Source organism: Carex rostrata, chromosome 3, assembly GCF_964058835.1.
Source record: "Carex rostrata chromosome 3, lpCarRost1.2, whole genome shotgun sequence".
Lineage (NCBI taxonomy): Eukaryota > Viridiplantae > Streptophyta > Magnoliopsida > Poales > Cyperaceae > Carex > Carex rostrata.
Genome location: NC_135920.1, coordinates 11,129,443 through 11,146,796, shown reverse-complemented (window position 1 = coordinate 11,146,796; position 17,354 = coordinate 11,129,443). Strand labels below are relative to the sequence as shown.

Below are 17,354 nucleotides of genomic sequence, written 5' to 3'. Positions count from 1 at the left end.
ACGGGTTTTACCCGTACCCGGCCTACCCCTTTACCCGTCCTACCCGTTACCCCTAACGGGTAATCCGTTAGCAAACCACTACTCCAAAGCACAAAAAATGCACTGTAAGATTGAATATATTTAAATTTTGAAGACCTCTAAGCCAATTTGCGGCCCTCCATAAATAATCAATCTACCATAATAAAAATTTCGGTATTCAAAGCTTCTGCCAGCTGCACGATGCAATCTAATCAAAATCTTATTTATAATTTGATGGTTAAATTTGTTAACTTCTGCGGCTCAAGTTGAATTTAATTTGGCATCGGTATTTGAAAAGAGTTCATTTGGAAGAATTATTACATATGCTTATAAAGGTAATGATAAGAAAGTGTCTTTGAAGTTTTGTAGAGCATTTCCATTTCAGTAATTTAAATAAATTTTTAAAGAACTGTTAATTACTTTTTAGAAATTAAAGTCGCTAAAATTTCTAAGTTTTTACATTTTTAAAATTAATTTTAGAGTTTCTATTTAGCCACGTTATATTAGAAATCATGTATTCTAAATAATTTGAGTAAATCATCTAGTATGATGTTTATAAACAGTTTCTTAATAAGAAAATTTGTTCAATAATTTCTAAATAAGAAATTAGAATACATCTATGAAATTAGAATAAAAATCGCCACATTAGATTAGAAATCTATAAAGTTCAGAGATGGAGATGCTATTAAGGGATGCAAACAGATCGGATATTATAGTATGTATTCAGATTTGTATTTGAATTTTTACGGATTCAAATATTTGAATACAAATAATTTGTGAATACGGATACAAATACAAATAAACTTCGATTCGAAAGTAGATACGAATACGGATAATTATACGTAATATTTTAGGTTTTCGGACATGCTCTCAGTCCTAGTGATAAAATAGTAAATGCCATAGTTCCATGTATATTAAATTTTAAAAATACATGGTCATGAGTATTATTATGGGAGTAGAACTAGGGTGTTCTTAAGCTCATCAAGATGTTTGGTGAGCTTAACTCCAAAATATATTAGATTGGCTTCAAATAATAAATCCAAACTGTTGAAACCGATTTACTTCACGAGTGATGAATTTATATGTAAAGTTTTTAGAATTTGGAATTAATTTTGTATGAAGTCAAGTGGTCAAAAAATGAATGCACTAAAATTAACTTATAAACCATCTAATTTTGACCGCTTGACTTTATACTAAAATAATTCAAAAACTTAAAATCTTTGCATGTAAATTCATCACTTGTGAAGTAGATGGATTTCAACGGTTTAAATTTGTCGTTTGAAATAGATATAATACATTTTGGAGTTAAGTTCACCAAACACCTTGGTCAGCTTAAGAACACCCTAGTTTTACAAATAAATTGTTTTGGTGTTCTCTGTGTACATTTCATTGTTGAATTTCCTTTTATTGTCATGAACACATTTAATGTAATGGGTAAAGGGGTAAAATTGTTAAATCATGGGAGCAATACAACAATCTTCCTTTTTCTAATATGCTCACCTCAATTTGGCAATTAAGTAATGATTATTAAACAACGCTGTAGAAGGAGAGAGAATGAAGATATGCAAAATCATCCACCTATCCTATTTAATAGTGAATTATTCGATTCGATTTTTGAATTTTTGATATATTTTTTTGCGAAAGGATTGTGTTAGCTTGACCATGACTGGCACATTTTGATTCGGAATCGATTTTAAATATTATTTTATTAACAAAATCTAATAAACACAATCAAACGAGCTATTTTGAAACATCAGCTTATAATTAAGTTTGTAAATCTATCAACAAAGTTGCGGCCATTAGAAATGCGTATATATTATATATATGTTCAAATTAAACTCGTCTCATTCAATCTGATGATTATTTCATTTTTATACATCCATTCATAAAGCAAAATTAATAAATATGGTGAAATTTTAAGTACTATTTAGACTTCAACCAAAAAGTAAAAAAAAAAAATATATGGTTTGTGAATTTTAATATTATTTAATTGATAGTGTAATATCATGCTATATTTTATGGTCAAACAAGCAAAATTGCTATCAAAGAAATATTAATCTGATCAAATGATTAACATGATATGGGGACAAGTGCTATTTTATGGTCTTTCATTGTTACAAAAATATGTTTTATCTGACTAGTAGGAAAACAAATTGCAAATTTGATGCGATTAATTTAATTTTAAATATTGTAAAATAACGATATATTTTAAATAATATCTATATTAGAGTAAAACTAGGGTGTGATGTGCTCGTCAAGAGAGTTTGGTGAGCACAACTCCAAAAGTATATCAGATCAGCTTCAAACGATAAATTCAAACCGTTGAAATCCATGTACTTCATGAGTGATGCATGTGCATGTAAAATTTTGAAAGTTTCGAATTAATTTGCTACAAGGTTAAGCGGTCAAAGAAATGAATCTTTTATAAATTATTTTATAAGTTGTTTTATATATTCATTTTCTCATCATTTCTTTGACTGCTTGACTTTGTAGCAAATAAATTCGAATCTTTCAAAATTTTGCATGTACATGCATCACTCATGAAGTACATAGATTTCAACGGTTTGGATTCGTCGTTTGAAGCCGATCCGATATACTTTTTTAGTTGTGCTCACCAAACCCTCTTGGTGAACACATCACACCCTAGTTTTGCTCTCTATATTATATACAAATCTAGCAAGTTAGAGTTTGTGGAATTATTTTCAAATTACAAATTTGTTACTGTCTAACTATTTTGGTTAATTAATTTGATCTTTAATCCTGCTAAAAGAATCCAATAAACGGAGGAAAGGCACCCTTCTAAACGCAAGCTATGAAAAATAATATTGAAAAATAGTTGTTGTGTCTGAATGAAATGCAAATACCACTAAGTAGTCAACCAAGTGATGTTCGCCAACTGGAACCGATAGCTGTTAATGGATGGAGACTGAATGCTTTGAAACAAATTAAACCAAGAACATCAGTTTTCAATGAAAATATTTTTTTTTAGAGTAGAACTATGGTGTTTTTATGATCATCAAAAAAATTAAGAGCTTAATCAAAATCTAGCATATTGATTTTAAATGGCGGATTCAAACGGTTGAAATCGATCTACTTAAAAAATGATGTGTTTACATATAAAATTAATAAATTTTCTAATTAATTTAGTATAAAGTTAAAACGTTAAAAAATAATGAAACATAAATACATTAAAACTAAAATTAAATGATAAATCGTTTTTACAACTTGACGTATACTAAATTAATTTAAAGATTTATACGTTTTGTATGTAAATGTTTTTCTCGTAAAGCAGATTGATTTTAATAATTTTAATTTATCGTTTAAACTGAAAGGTTTAAAATAGCATTTATTGCATCATAGCAGAATGACAAAAAAAACAACACTATGCTACTATTGTTCTACTATAGCGTGCTATAGCACCATAACTTTTATGATTCGAAAATGCTATAGCGTTACTATAGTGCGCTATTTAAAACCATCTTTCAAATTAATTTGCTAAGTTTTAAGTTAACTTAAAGAACACTCTAATTCTACTAAAACAAATTTATTGTTGGAAGGAAATAAAGTGTCGGCCCACTGAATCAGCTGCGATTATATCTAATAAATGAAGAGAGAAAATTATACGAATTGTCTTTATCATATCTACGTATACATAGATGCTAACTGGTTAAAATTTGTCTATATTCATGACTCACCAATAGTGTGATTAAATAAGTGTCATGTGAACTGACTTCATACTAGGTGACAGCTTGAAGGCCTATATGCCTATATAGTATATACGTATACATGTATAGAATTATGAAATACCAATAAATTTGCTCTCAACAATAGCATTAATTTGCACCAACAGATCACATACATGATAACTTACATTAATTAAAATTCTGGAATCTAAAATCAACTTATCATTGAAGAACAGGTGTTGATCTAGACTTAGTTTGCATCAATCATTTATTGTTTAGTATGAAGACGCGTTATTGGGAGTGTGTTTTAAAAAAAATTATATCTATCTCAATGAGTTCAATAAGTACAGCTATGGATATGGTTTATAAATTTTTTAAATCTTTGAAGGGAAGATTATACTTAGTTTTATCTGAACCAATTAATTAGCTCAATGCATGTAATTTCCTATTCTGGTGACACAACTATATGTGGTAATTTTTGTAAATTAAGATATTTTGGGGGTTGGGTAATTATATCTACATATATTTTTGAAAAATAGTGGTATATACCACCGATTTCATTGAAATCAAAATCCTTAGCACAATCGATCTGGTACCTAAAATTGGTACCAAAATCAAATGTGGCAAGTCTTTACAACAGATCAAAACAAAAGTAGCAACATGAGAAAGTAGCAAAAACATAATAACATGCACAAAACATAAGGCAGCAGCCTAAGAAAATATCTAAACAACATAACATGCACACAAAAAACTAAGTACTACATATCTAAAAGGTCTCCATCCTCCTCCTCTTCTCCAAACATTGGAGATGGAGGGTTGCCATTGCCAAAACCCTGCATATCTTCCACTGGTGTTTCCTGGGACATGGACAACGGAAGGTCCATCACTTGGGTCGTATCAGGACATCTTTCTTCCTCCAACAGAATGAGATCTGGGAGATCCTTAACATCAAAAGGCATTATGAGATTTAATTTAAAGAAAGAATTGTCCCCTCTAGATTTACACCAAAATTGAGTAAGAGAAATAATTTTAGTACCAATAACCCTAATAGAACATGGAGAACTATCATTAAAGCATAATCTATTTCGTTCCAACCAAATGATCCATAAAACAACCCCTCTCAATAATTCAACTAATAGTCTATCTTTTAAAGGGATAGAAGCATCAATCAGCCATAATTCATCTAAAGTATGACAATTATAAACAAAATTATTATGATTTGCAATCCAAATCCAAATTAATCTAATAAAAGAGCATTGAGTGAACAAATGATCGGTGCTCTCTTGTTGATCACAAAAAACACACGTAGTATCCCCTTGCCACCCTTTAGCGGCTAAATTGAGTTTGGTAAGTATTTTGTCCCTTCGAACCAACCATAAAAAAAAAATTATTTTCAAAGGCATATGAGATTTCCAAATGGTTGAATACTCTTTATTTGGTATTCCCCCATATTCCAACCACTTATAAAAAGAATGAACAGTAAAATTATCGTCCTTAGACCAACGCCATATAAGCTTATCCTCTAGCTGATCAGATAAAGTAAAATGTTGAAAAAGAAATTGCAAAGCATTCCATTCTACTAAGTAAATACCCGTAAGTTGTCTCTTGAAAGACAATTGTAAGAAGGAGTTAGCAAAAGCATCTGCCACAGAAATAAACCTATTATAAACAATTGAAAACAAATTGGGATATAAATGTTGCAAAGCATGTTCAGTAAACCATCTGTCTAACCAAAACACAGTTGTTCTATCATTACCTATTTCTTTATTAAGGCCTAAATTAATTACCGCATGATCTTTGAGAATAGATCTCCAAAAAGGAGAACATACAAAAGGAGTAGTTCTAAAACCATATTTACAGTGAAGAATATCTTTCCATATACCAGTAATGGAATTGTCATGGAATCTTATCCACCACTTGGCTAGAAGAGCCTTATTCATAATTTTCAGATCTAAGATACCAAGACCACCTTGGTCTTTACTCTTACATACTGCATTCCATGCAACCAAAGAATATTTTTTCCTAGTAGAATTACCCCCATGCCATAAAAATTTCCTTCTAATCTTATCTATTTTATGCCTAATTTTTGCAGGTAATCTATAGATAGACATCCAATATAAAGGAATCGCTGACAAAACTGAATTTAAAAGAGTAACTCGACCTCCTAAAGATAATAAAGAGCCCTTCCAACAATTATATCTACATATAATACAACTCATATATGACATACAATAAAAACAATGTTATTTAAATTTAAAAATTAAAATTGTAGATATTTTTTTATTAATTAAATAGGACGTGTATCAAATTTGAGATGATTTAAAAAAAAAATTATCTTTAATCAAATAATTAAAAAAAATTACATTAGAGTTTTAATAGTTTTACAATAATGATAAATTAAAATATAAATTGAGTCAAATTTAATGCACGCTGCATCTAAAAATTGAACATATATCTATATATTTCATATTTTAATTATATCTATAGTAAGAAATGAATATATCATAAAATTTAAATATACACTAGGGTTTCTGGAAAAAAAAAAACCAATAATTTGTACTTGTAGTCAAGTAGTCAACCCACTTCCTTGCATCATTGCCTAATGCCTCTGATTCCGGACCTAATACCTTTTTTTTTTCTAATTTTTTTCTAATTTTTTTCTCTGTTGCTGATTCCACATAATCTTTAAGGGCGTGTTCGGCCGACAAATGGGAATGGGCACGGACGCGGGATTTGAACTGAAAAACACTGTTCCCGTGGGAAAAAAAAATTCAGTTGAACTGAATTTTTTTTTTCCCACGTGAATAGTGATCTGACCGAACACCCTAAACAAACTAGTAGTGCCTTTTTGGACCACCATTATCACGTGAAAAGAAGTAATTTATCATTAATCAACTCCATTTAAACCCATGACACTAATTGACTCCCGGTTTTCTGTGGCGTCACGCTGTGGTAATTTCTGTAGCAAGGTTTTTCTAGCGGTTTTATGCTTTGTGCGGATATTAACAGAGCGTTTTAGGCTTGGCCAGTGCCGAAGTGAGAGAAATTTTCAATTGGAGCTGCTTATTAAAATTAAGAAATTCTTTTTCTATCCTTTAAATAATAAATTTGAATTAGAATAAATATTTGTCCATCTTTCTAAATGCAGAAGATTAGAATATTGAAAGGTACGTGGTTGGACCCACCGATCATCCGAAAGAGAATGAAAGATAAGTGGTGATTCCACGTGTTGCCTATTCATTGGCCATTATTATTATTATTTTGTTGGTCACAGTATATGATACCATGTTGCTCTAGTTGTAACGAGTCAAATCAATAAAATGAACGGATAGAAAGCACAGTTACTGTTATGAATATTAATTTCCACAAGAAAAAAGTCACATAAACACAAACTTAAATGCTATATAAATCACTATCTTAAAATTTACAGGCATACGTCAAGACCCAAAAAAAATATGCAAGACTTATTCTAATAAAGAAATTTACATCTTATTATATAACAAATTTAAAGCATTAAGATCAAATAAAAGGCAATATTTGAACATCCATAATGTAATTAGAGGTTCTAAAAGTGCTCGATTCCGGATTTTAATTCATATACTTGTTTAGTTTCGAACCAAGTGGAGTTTAAATTTTAATTTGAATCTAGTTTAATAGCGAATCTTTGGGTCTAGTATTTTAAATTTGGGTAGATAAATACTTATAACTTGTTTGAGAATGAGTCAGGTTTGTGTCGAATCTGAAATAGGTTCGAGTCATGAGTTCTTTTCCTAAATGTATTTCATCAAATATTTATTATAACTTAACTAAATCAATCATTGCACGGAATCAAAATTTAATTGTTGATATAATAACGCAATAATAAAATTAAAAATCAAATATAATCTCTATTTAAAATATTATTTTACTGTTGCAACATTGGTAGCAAACAATCTATTAAGACTTAAGAGTTAGAAGTTAAGGTGTTCTTGCCTGAAAGAGTTATTATTTTGGGATTATAAAAGGAAAATAATACATATATTTTATCATCCTACAATTAAATTTCAGAAGCATTGATTGTTATAAATTATATTTCTCATTATAGTTGCTAACATATTAACATTACATCAATTATTTATATTAAGAAAGATCGCGAAAAATGTCACACTAATATTGCAACAGACAATTTTGCTAAAATAAAAAAATAGATGGAGTCCTACTTCTCAATTAATGGCAAGTTCTTCAATATTATATATTTAACTAAATATTTATTTTATAGTTTATTATTACCATTAACTTTTTTATCTATATAATATAATATCATGCTCAACAATATTGTACGCTTAATTACCACTTAACTTTAAATAATTATCAAGAATATTTATAACCGAAATACATTTTTACTATCCTCCAGTCATAACATTCCGACTTCATTCTGTTTGTAAGGCCCTGTTCAGCGGGCTCAAAGGAATGGGTTGTGAAAATTTTGAACTTATTTTTACTATTTACGTGGGAAAAAAAATTCAATCAGACTGAATTTTTTTTCTCACATGAACAGTAAAAATTGGAGTCACTGCCGAACAGGGCCTAAGAGAGAAAATTAAACAAGATTTCAATGGAGCTAACGTCACTGTAGATCCGTTTCATCCGAACGAAAAAATTAAATAAATAAAATCTGCCTATACATTGTTAAATGAAAGAGACAGATAAAAAAAGTGATTAATTTTTTCTATAAATATCTTATGTTTACTACTCTTAATTAATTTACATGACATAAGAACGTCATCTAGTAGCCGGCCACGAATCTTTTAATTTTATTTATTTTAATTAAGCAGTGATTCATTTTGACATTAGTGTACACGTCACAAGAATACAAGATACCATTGACTCCTATTTTGGCTCCATTCATGCGGTCCCAAGAATTATGGAGTTATGAATGTCCATGTCAAAGGGAGGTAGCACAATTGGCTAGGAAAATGTCTCAGAGTTGTTATACTCAAAGATTAAGAGTTCGATTCTCCCTCACGAACCTTGGTAGCTACTACCAAGTTTTAAAAAAAAAAAAAATGAATGTCCATGTCATCTCCTTTTAGAAGCAATCATTTCTTTAGTTAAGGATAAAAAATATATATATCGTTTTCTTTTCTTTTAGAAAAAAAACAGTAGTTAGCCTTTTTATGTCAATCAACATTTTCCTTTACCACTCAGCCCCTTTGAATAAGCTCCCGTGAATTAAATATCAAGGCAAAGATACAAAATAAATACTTAAGCAACTCAAAATTATTTAAGTAGCTCCAATGAATTAAATATAAAAATGCACAATAAATTTGTGATGACTCAATGTTAAATTTTGCGCTACTTGTCGGTGTTTAGTTTAGGTACTCAGATAATATTCTCTTTATAGTTCACCTTGGACTTAATTTAGTATTTAGCTTGTAAATTTTATATTTTTCCTGATTGACTACAATGTGAATATTAGAGATAATTGACTAAACCAAACATTAATCAGGGAACAGCATAGGGTGGCAAAAAAAAGCTCATAGCTCGTGCCTCGATCGTGACTCGCAACCTGATTCGCTCGCTAACAGCTTACTCGTTATTGGACCAAGCTGTTAACGAGCTAGCTCGCCACTAGCTCAATCCAAAGTTAACGAGTTCAAGCTGGGGCCTAGCTTGCTCGCGAGCTAGTTTGGTTAGGCATCAATTTGTGAATTTGTATGCATTTGTGTGCATTTTATACTGTCTAGCTCGGTTCAGCTCAATCTAAAAAAATTGTATAATTTATTTTCTTGTTAAAACAAGATCCAGCGAGCCAGCTCGTCAGCTCATGAGTTACCTCGGGTTGACTTGTCACGAGTTCAAGTTTAGATTTTAACTCGGATATCTTAAATCCAACTCGCTCGACTATAGCTCAGTCTAGAACTAACAAACCGAGCTAGAATTTAGCTCAGACCGAACCAACTCGTTGCCACCCTGGAACAGCATCAAATGAAATTTACTCGCCGCACCGTGGCAGCTCCCAAAGCAACGAATAAGTTGAGGTGACGTGGGATTGGTAACTTTTGTACGGTACGACCTTTTTTGTATTCCTCTCTGGATGCAACTTACTTTAATGTCCAGTATGCGTAAACAATCCAGGAATTGAGAAGGTGAAAGGTTCGTCATCTTAGATCCCAAAGTAAGTAAAGTGTAGAAGATCCCAAGTAAGTAAAGAATCTACACAAGCGAGTGTATATGCATTGAATCAAACGAAAGAAACAGAGAATCTTTTTGCATATCCATTAGGTGGTACAAGACACCTACCACCGTTTTTGTCAGTCAGACCGCTCTCCTATCTGTTATACACTTTACCCTTCAGAAAATATATTAATTACCCACCAGGGCTAAATTCCAGTTTTACCCCTGCAAACCCACTTAATTTTATCCATTTTGTAAATATGTGATGTTCGTTAATTTTATTATGTAGGATTGAAGAAAATAATGTTTCAATAAAACTTTAATTAGCGTCTCTCATGTTTAGAAACAGAGTCAAACTTTCAAGCTATGAGATATAAGAGTCAATCATACAAAAAATTTATGTTGAGGATAATTTTTTTCTTGATATTTTGCAAGAGAAAATTTTACAATAACTATAGCATTTTTACTCTAAATTATATATAAAATTGTGCACAAATATAAAAAATTGACAAAAAAAAAATGAGAGTCAATTGATCCCATTCAATGTGCATAGTTCTGCCTCTACTCATATATTTAGCATCTATCATTCTTATAGTTACATCTTTCAACACAAGTTAATGTTTTGTTAATCTTGTTATTGTTATGTTAGTTTTACAAATCAAATAATTTATTTTCTATTAAGCATACAGTATTTATAATAAATTTTTAGTATTATTCTTTGTTAGGTTTTCAACAAAGAAAATATACACAATACACCTACAAAAATCTGATATGGCCCACACATCAGCAAAAGACCTAAACCGCATTGTTATAAATCATAAAATGAGAATTGGGAAAAAAAAAAAAAAACTACACTCATACAATGATTAAATAAACCCGTTCCAATAATTTTGTAACAAAATATTTATTACAAAAACATGTAAAAATAAATTTTCAAACCTGGTTTTGTTAGGCTTTGGTCACAAATTTGGAATTCGTATCCTTTGCACTAATGTATCTCAACCATCCGAATTGTTTTAAGATTCATGAGGACTAAATCCGCACTAATATTAAAGAACATCTATGTTATAGACAAAAGTCGGATTTGTTCCGTTTAAAATAAGACGGTTGAGATACATTAATTCAAAAGATTCTCTTTTGACTTAATGCGGAGGATATGCATTCACAAATCTGGGGGTACTTGTGGATGGTTAAAATGGGGAAAGAATTTTCAAAGCATTAAGAGAGATTCCATCATATTTAATTAGAAACCAAGGTGGAAAGAGAATGAATACTGGGGGCCAGAAACAGACGAGAAATAGAGAGAGAGAAAGAGAGGCGGTGAGGCGCATCAAACTAGAAAATCGAGAGGGACCTCAAGCTCACTGTTCCATTAACGAAACTGTTGCGTGGGGTTTTGAGATTCTGATTCAGTGATTTCTCTTGCAAAATATCCTGCGAAAAGAGAAATTTTTTCCTAGAGGTGAATCTTTTATTTCTTTTTATTTGTTGTTTAATTTCTTTTTTGTACGGTGGGGTCTCCTCTGTTTGTGCAGAGTTCATTGCATGAATTAGTGGTGGTTCTTTTTAGTATTTTTTTTTTTCTGTTACTTTCTTTATTGCCATTTTTTTCTTCCTTTCTCTCCTTTTTTTTGTTGGGTTCCTTTCCCCGTTGATTTTGATGTATCTACCACTTGCAAAGAGGAAAATTGGAGCCTTTTGGTGTTTACATGTCGCACGCTCTATTAGTGTCTTCTCTGACCGAAAGTTGTGATTCAAATTCTCTCTGTTTCTCTCATGTCAGCAAGACTTGACATGCATTTCCTTTTTGCCTAATTATTCTTACTTGTAACTTTTTTCATGATTCTCTGTTTCTGTTGCAGTAAAATCTTATAATGGAATGAATCAGCACCGAGATATCTATCCATCAATGGAAAGAAGTGCTAGTGGGAGTGCAGATACGGGTACGTATACCTCTCCATTTCCGATTAATACCATGGCTGATATGCCAGACATCATGTCAGATTTTGACCCGTTAGATGAACTCATGTCGGGTTTTGATGACACAGACCCAAACCCATTTCCACTTCCAAGCCTCTCTCCTGCCATTGAATTCCTTGACAACACCATAAACGATCCTCATGAACAACCCCAAAACCAAAACCAATTACCCTTTACTCAACCGCCGGGTCCGGTCACTAGCATAAGAGATCGTCTGTCTTGTGCTTTGAAATACATAATGGAAACCCAGCCCGGCCGTGAACTCTTGGTGCAAATTTGGGTACCCACAACAATTGGTGACCAAAAAGTGCTCACAACTATCGGTCAGCCGTACACACTCGACTCAAGCTCGTCGAGGCTTGCGAAATACCGGTTGGTTTCAAAGGATTTCTATTTCTCGGCTGATGAGAGGTCAGAACAGGTGCTTGGGTTACCCGGCCGGGTTTTTGTCGGGCGCATGCCTGAGTGGACCCCAGATGTGAGGCTATTTAGAGAATTTGAGTATCCTAGAGTCGGCCATGCGCGATCCTATGATATAAAGGGGTCAATTGCTCTGCCAATTTTTGCAAGGGGAAATAGGAGTTGTTTGGGGGTAATTGAGCTGGTCACGACTACACGGAAAATTAATTATGGTTCAGATATTGAGAGCATTTGCAATGCTCTTCAGGTACTTGTGATAATTTCTTGTTTGAGAATTTGTTGTGAATTTTGTATCATATTTGATATGAGTTAATTCCTTTTGTCCCATTTAGGAAATTTTGGTGGAAAATAGACTAAATTTTAGCAAATACTAGAAATAGTAGCCAACAGTACTTAGTTTTGGGTGATTTTTATGTTTGTTTTTCAATTCTTTTCTTGTGTGAAGTTGACAATTATCTTGTGATTTCGTTAGTGTAGTTACAGTGTGCCTTAGGTTGCAAACAGAAAAATTTACAGGAGATTTTTTTTTCTTTGCTTTCTAGGAGAATATTAGATGTTTTATTAGATGTTTTACTGAAGTCTAAGAGACTTTTGTTATACTTAGCTTGTAGATTCAAAGTTAGTTATCTTATATAACATATTTGTTTTTATTTCTGCCAAATTTTGGCCACTTGTTTACTTAATCATGATGGAAATATTAGCCTTTTCATTTCTTCAGCTATTTTTCTTTATTATTTTATATTTTTATTTTTGTGCGTGAGGCGTTTTTGTATAATTTTTTAATCGGGGGTTGTAGGGAGAGCGGGGGGGGGGGGGGGGGAGGCGTACTTCAACTTTTTTCTTTTTATTATCGTCAAACCTTATTTTGTAATATTTCATTAATTTAAAAGGATATTTCCAATGGGCTTTTGATAGGATCAGGGTAGTCAGTAGATAACATAGATGATTTAGACTGTAATTTTCGGTTTCATATCAATGAAACAGGCATATTATGCCTCTTTTTTTTTAAGAAAAAATAATAAGAGTTTATGTAGCTTGTGTTCTTCCTCTCTCTATCCTATTCTTTTATAATGATCATCTGTTCTTTAAGTACAAAAATATTACTTTTTGCTAGACCAGTTTTCTTAAAAGCATAAAGTCATTTTTGTCATATTTTGATCTACAATTCTAGATGGAGGTTCCTTTTCTTAATTTACATATTTGCATTACAAGCTTCCGCATGTCTAATTTTATTTTTTTCTTAACATATTATATTTTTATCCAGGCAGTTGATCTTAAAAGCAGTGAAGTTCAAATGGTCCCATGGTTAAAGGTATCTTGCAACCACACTAGATATTCAAAATTTTACCTTACTGCCCTGTACTTCTTGGTATTGCGAAATACTTGCTTTTGTTTAATAATATCCCAGTGGATACTAGTTGTATAGAAAAACACAAGAAATAAACATATACTTAATAGGCAATCTTGAAATTGATACCAAATTATGCCTCAATTAACCTGAAACTTTGCAATTAGCCCAAATTTATGCCTGTATTGTGCATTTCACCTTAAATAGTGCAATGAATCCCTAAAGAGTATCAATTAAGCATTAAACGATCAAATTAAAACAATTAATCAAAAAAGTACTGCAATCCTAGCTCTAAGTTCAAGTTTTTTCAACATCATACTTTAATTTCCTTTTTCAGTTAACCGACACCTCTTACCAGTCGGCCTTACCAGATATCCGAACTGTTTTAAGATCAGTATGTGAAACTCACAACCTCCCCCTTGCTCAAACCTGGATGCCTTGCATTCAACAAGGCAAGTATGGGCCCCGTCACTTAGACGAGAATTACGCCTGCTGCATCTCTACTGTCGATTCGGCATCCTTTATTCAGGATGAAACCTTCCTGCCCTTCCACCAATCATGCTCTGACCACCACCTTTTAAAAGGAGAAGGTGTAGCAGGCCGTGCTTTTCTAACCAACAAACCATACTTCTCTCCTGATGTGACCTCTTATAGTAGAGTTGAATACCCACTTGCACACCATGCAAAATTGTTTAATCTGCATGGGGCGGTGGCAGTTCGGCTGAGACACATAAGCACTGGACGAGTGGATTTTGTGCTTGAGTTTTTCCTACCAGTCGATTTCACAAATCTGGAATTGCAGAGATCAATGCTTAATTCCCTCTCTCTGACAATCCAACAAGCTTGCCATGGCTTGCGAGGCGTCACACAAAAGGAGATGGAAGAGGAGGGGAATTTTGGTAATTATAGTGCCAGTTCTGATTCATTTAGAACAAGTGTAACGGAGGGTCCATTGAAGGATGCACAGGAGGTGTTTAGTGGCATGGCTGGTTGGGATTCATGTGGTGATAAAATTAGCTTCTCCGAGTTGGCTTTTGGTAAGGATCTGTCGGTTAAAGAGGAGATGGATTTGGGGGTCCAGGTTATAGGCGAACCTGGATTTTTGAATTGTGATGGGGGAACAGAGAAGAAGTGGACAAAAGTAGAAAAGAGTGTAAGTTTAGAAGAGTTGAGGAAGCATTTTGCAGGAAGCTTGAAGGATGCTGCTAAGAACCTTGGAGGTATGATTCTTTTTTCATTTATATTTGCATTATGTAATTAATTAAGCTCACTGGTCTCCTAGTAACTTCGACCCGTAAACTCTCTCTACGTCTCATGTTTTGTGAAGTTATTTTGTGTTTGGTTCCGTAATGAGGATAAATGATGTTAAATGCAGTTGTTATTACTTATTAGATTAAGTCTTAGATCAAGTATGATTTAATTATTGTAGAGCTAGCTTGGCAAAATCAAACTGAATTAAGGCTTAGTTTCTCGACTGAAGCTTTCATGTGGCCACATTTTGCAAGTCGTCTATATCACAGTACTTCTGTGGTTATATAATTAGCTTTTGCAAACATTGGCAGTATCATTTTTGGCCATGACTATATATTCATTGGTAGCAGATGAAATGCAAACCATTTATTGTTATTAGATTGTGCTAAGCATAATATAATGTTTTAATAAGTAGAACTAACAGAGGATCTCCCATGATTTTGTTTCAGTATGCCCGACAACACTGAAGAGGATTTGTAGGCAACACGGGATCACACGGTGGCCGTCACGCAAGATCAAGAAGGTCAGCCACTCCTTACAGAAGCTCCAGATAGTCATAGACTCGGTACATGGGCCAGAAGGAGGAGTGCAGCTCAGCTCTCTATACGACAACATAACCAAGTCAGTTTGGTCTGAAAAGCACTTGAAGGAAAGTACCTCCTCATCTGCAGAGAAGCAAAAGGAAACCCTAGATGGTAATATTACTTGCCGCAACTCAGCCTCCAACTCATCCTCCTCCTGTAGCCAGAGCTCAACCTCCAGTCTCAGCTATCCAACGTGCACGGACCCTCTAAATATTACAAATATGGAAGAGAACAACACACCCATTTTAAAACAAGAAGTTGCTTTGGAAGAGAACAAGATTTTGTCTACTTGGGCAAATTTGGTTGAAAACAACACGCCCGTTTTGAGACCCATAACCCGCGAAGTTTCAAGTGAGAAACAGAATAATAAGCATGATTCTATTAAAGTGAAAGTGATTTATGGGGAAGAGAAGGTGATTTTTCGCTTCCACTCAGATATGGGTTTTGAAGGCCTGAAACAAGAGGTGGCTAAGCGGTTTGGTTTGGCGGACCCTGGTTTGTTTGACCTGAAGTACTTGGATGATGAGTCCGAGTGGGTCCTACTGACTTGTGATGATGATTGGGATGAGTGCTTGGATGTGTACAAAAATTCTAGTTCGCATTCAATCAGAATTTCAGTCTTCCCCGGTTCTCAATCTCAGGGATTCTTCTCTGTTTCGTTTGATCACTTTGCGTTGACATGAGTGGAAATAATTACAACATTTGTCAATGGTTTTGGATTTCAAAACCCAAGTTTTGTATCATATAGGTGTTCCTGTAAATATGTGATGATATGGCTCATCTATATCGACACGTTTCAATCTAGTTACAAATTAAGTCCAATGTACGTGCTTGGAGGGAACAAAAGAGAATACAACTCACTGAAGATAAAAGAAATTTTGGGAGCAGTTTACTACTTCACTCAATGACTTTCCATTGCAAGTACCTGTGATTTTAGAGAAATGCAGGAGGCAATACTGTAAGACTGCAAGTATCTTTTAATCATTGTAAACAACCAACTTCTGCTGCTGTATTACTGTTTTATTAACTTTCTGAAAAAAATTGGATACAGGATGGAGCAAGAGCAACACAAGAAATCAGTTTTGCACTCATTTGATCACGGCAAAATCCCAACGGCTTATATTTATATGTGTCGTGTACAAAGGAAGTTCCAGATTACAGCTGTAAGCAAGCACAAAAGTAATTTAGAGTAGGAGATATCATGTAGCTTGTACATTTAAACAAGTTTGTTCTAACGTTCAAAACTAATATAAATCTTTAATATTTGAATCAAAATTACGGGCATGTGCTTTGTACAATTGTTCTTTCTCTGTGTGTTTGGGGTCGGGGTCCTGCTGATTTAACCAGCAATAGTTAAAACAAGCGATAGATTGTGTTCTCTGGTACTACTGATTTAACAAGCAATTGCTCGACCTGTTCAACTGCAACCTTATAGACTTATAGTGCAATTGCATGCTCTGGTCCATTTTTTTAACCATCCAAATTAGTGTTCCTATCATCCTTGAGCAGTACTAGTTCATTCACTCCTAATATTTATAAAAGTTAAACTGGTACCAACCAAATTTTATTTACGTTATGAGTTTTGTTGTTCCTTCACTCTTTGTGAACTTACAACAGTTAAACTGGTATCATCCAGGGAAATATTGAAAGCAAAACAGATCCCCAAGCCCTCTTGAGAGCGCCCATTGTCTGGCAAAATAATTCGTCTTTCGTAAGTCCATGTTACATAATACTGCCTTCACAGGAGAGCGCATGACAACAGGATACAGCAAGAAACTTCACTTTGTGGAAGGCAGGGCTTATAAACGTGCTGCCTTTTCAAATCAAATGAATTTTGTATACTAGCTGGATGGCTGTATGTATATATACCTGAATTAGCATTGATAAATACTGGAAAAGCTTTCAGAGGTGTAG

At 33.1% G+C, this 17,354-nt stretch overlaps 1 protein-coding gene across 1 annotated transcript; it reads left to right on the top strand.

Annotated features, from left to right (window-relative positions):
• The first annotated feature begins 11,096 nt into the window (after positions 1–11,096).
• Positions 11,097–16,724, top strand: LOC144551466 (protein NLP1-like). The gene is made up of 6 exons (XM_078299431.1): positions 11,097–11,319; positions 11,720–12,504; positions 13,522–13,569; positions 13,943–14,825; positions 15,306–16,398; positions 16,492–16,724. The coding sequence occupies exons 2-5, from the start codon at positions 11,737–11,739 to the stop codon at positions 16,121–16,123; spliced, it is 2,517 nt and encodes an 838-aa protein (XP_078155557.1). The 5' UTR covers positions 11,097–11,319; positions 11,720–11,736; the 3' UTR covers positions 16,124–16,398; positions 16,492–16,724.
• Positions 16,725–17,354: the final 630 nt, after the last annotated feature.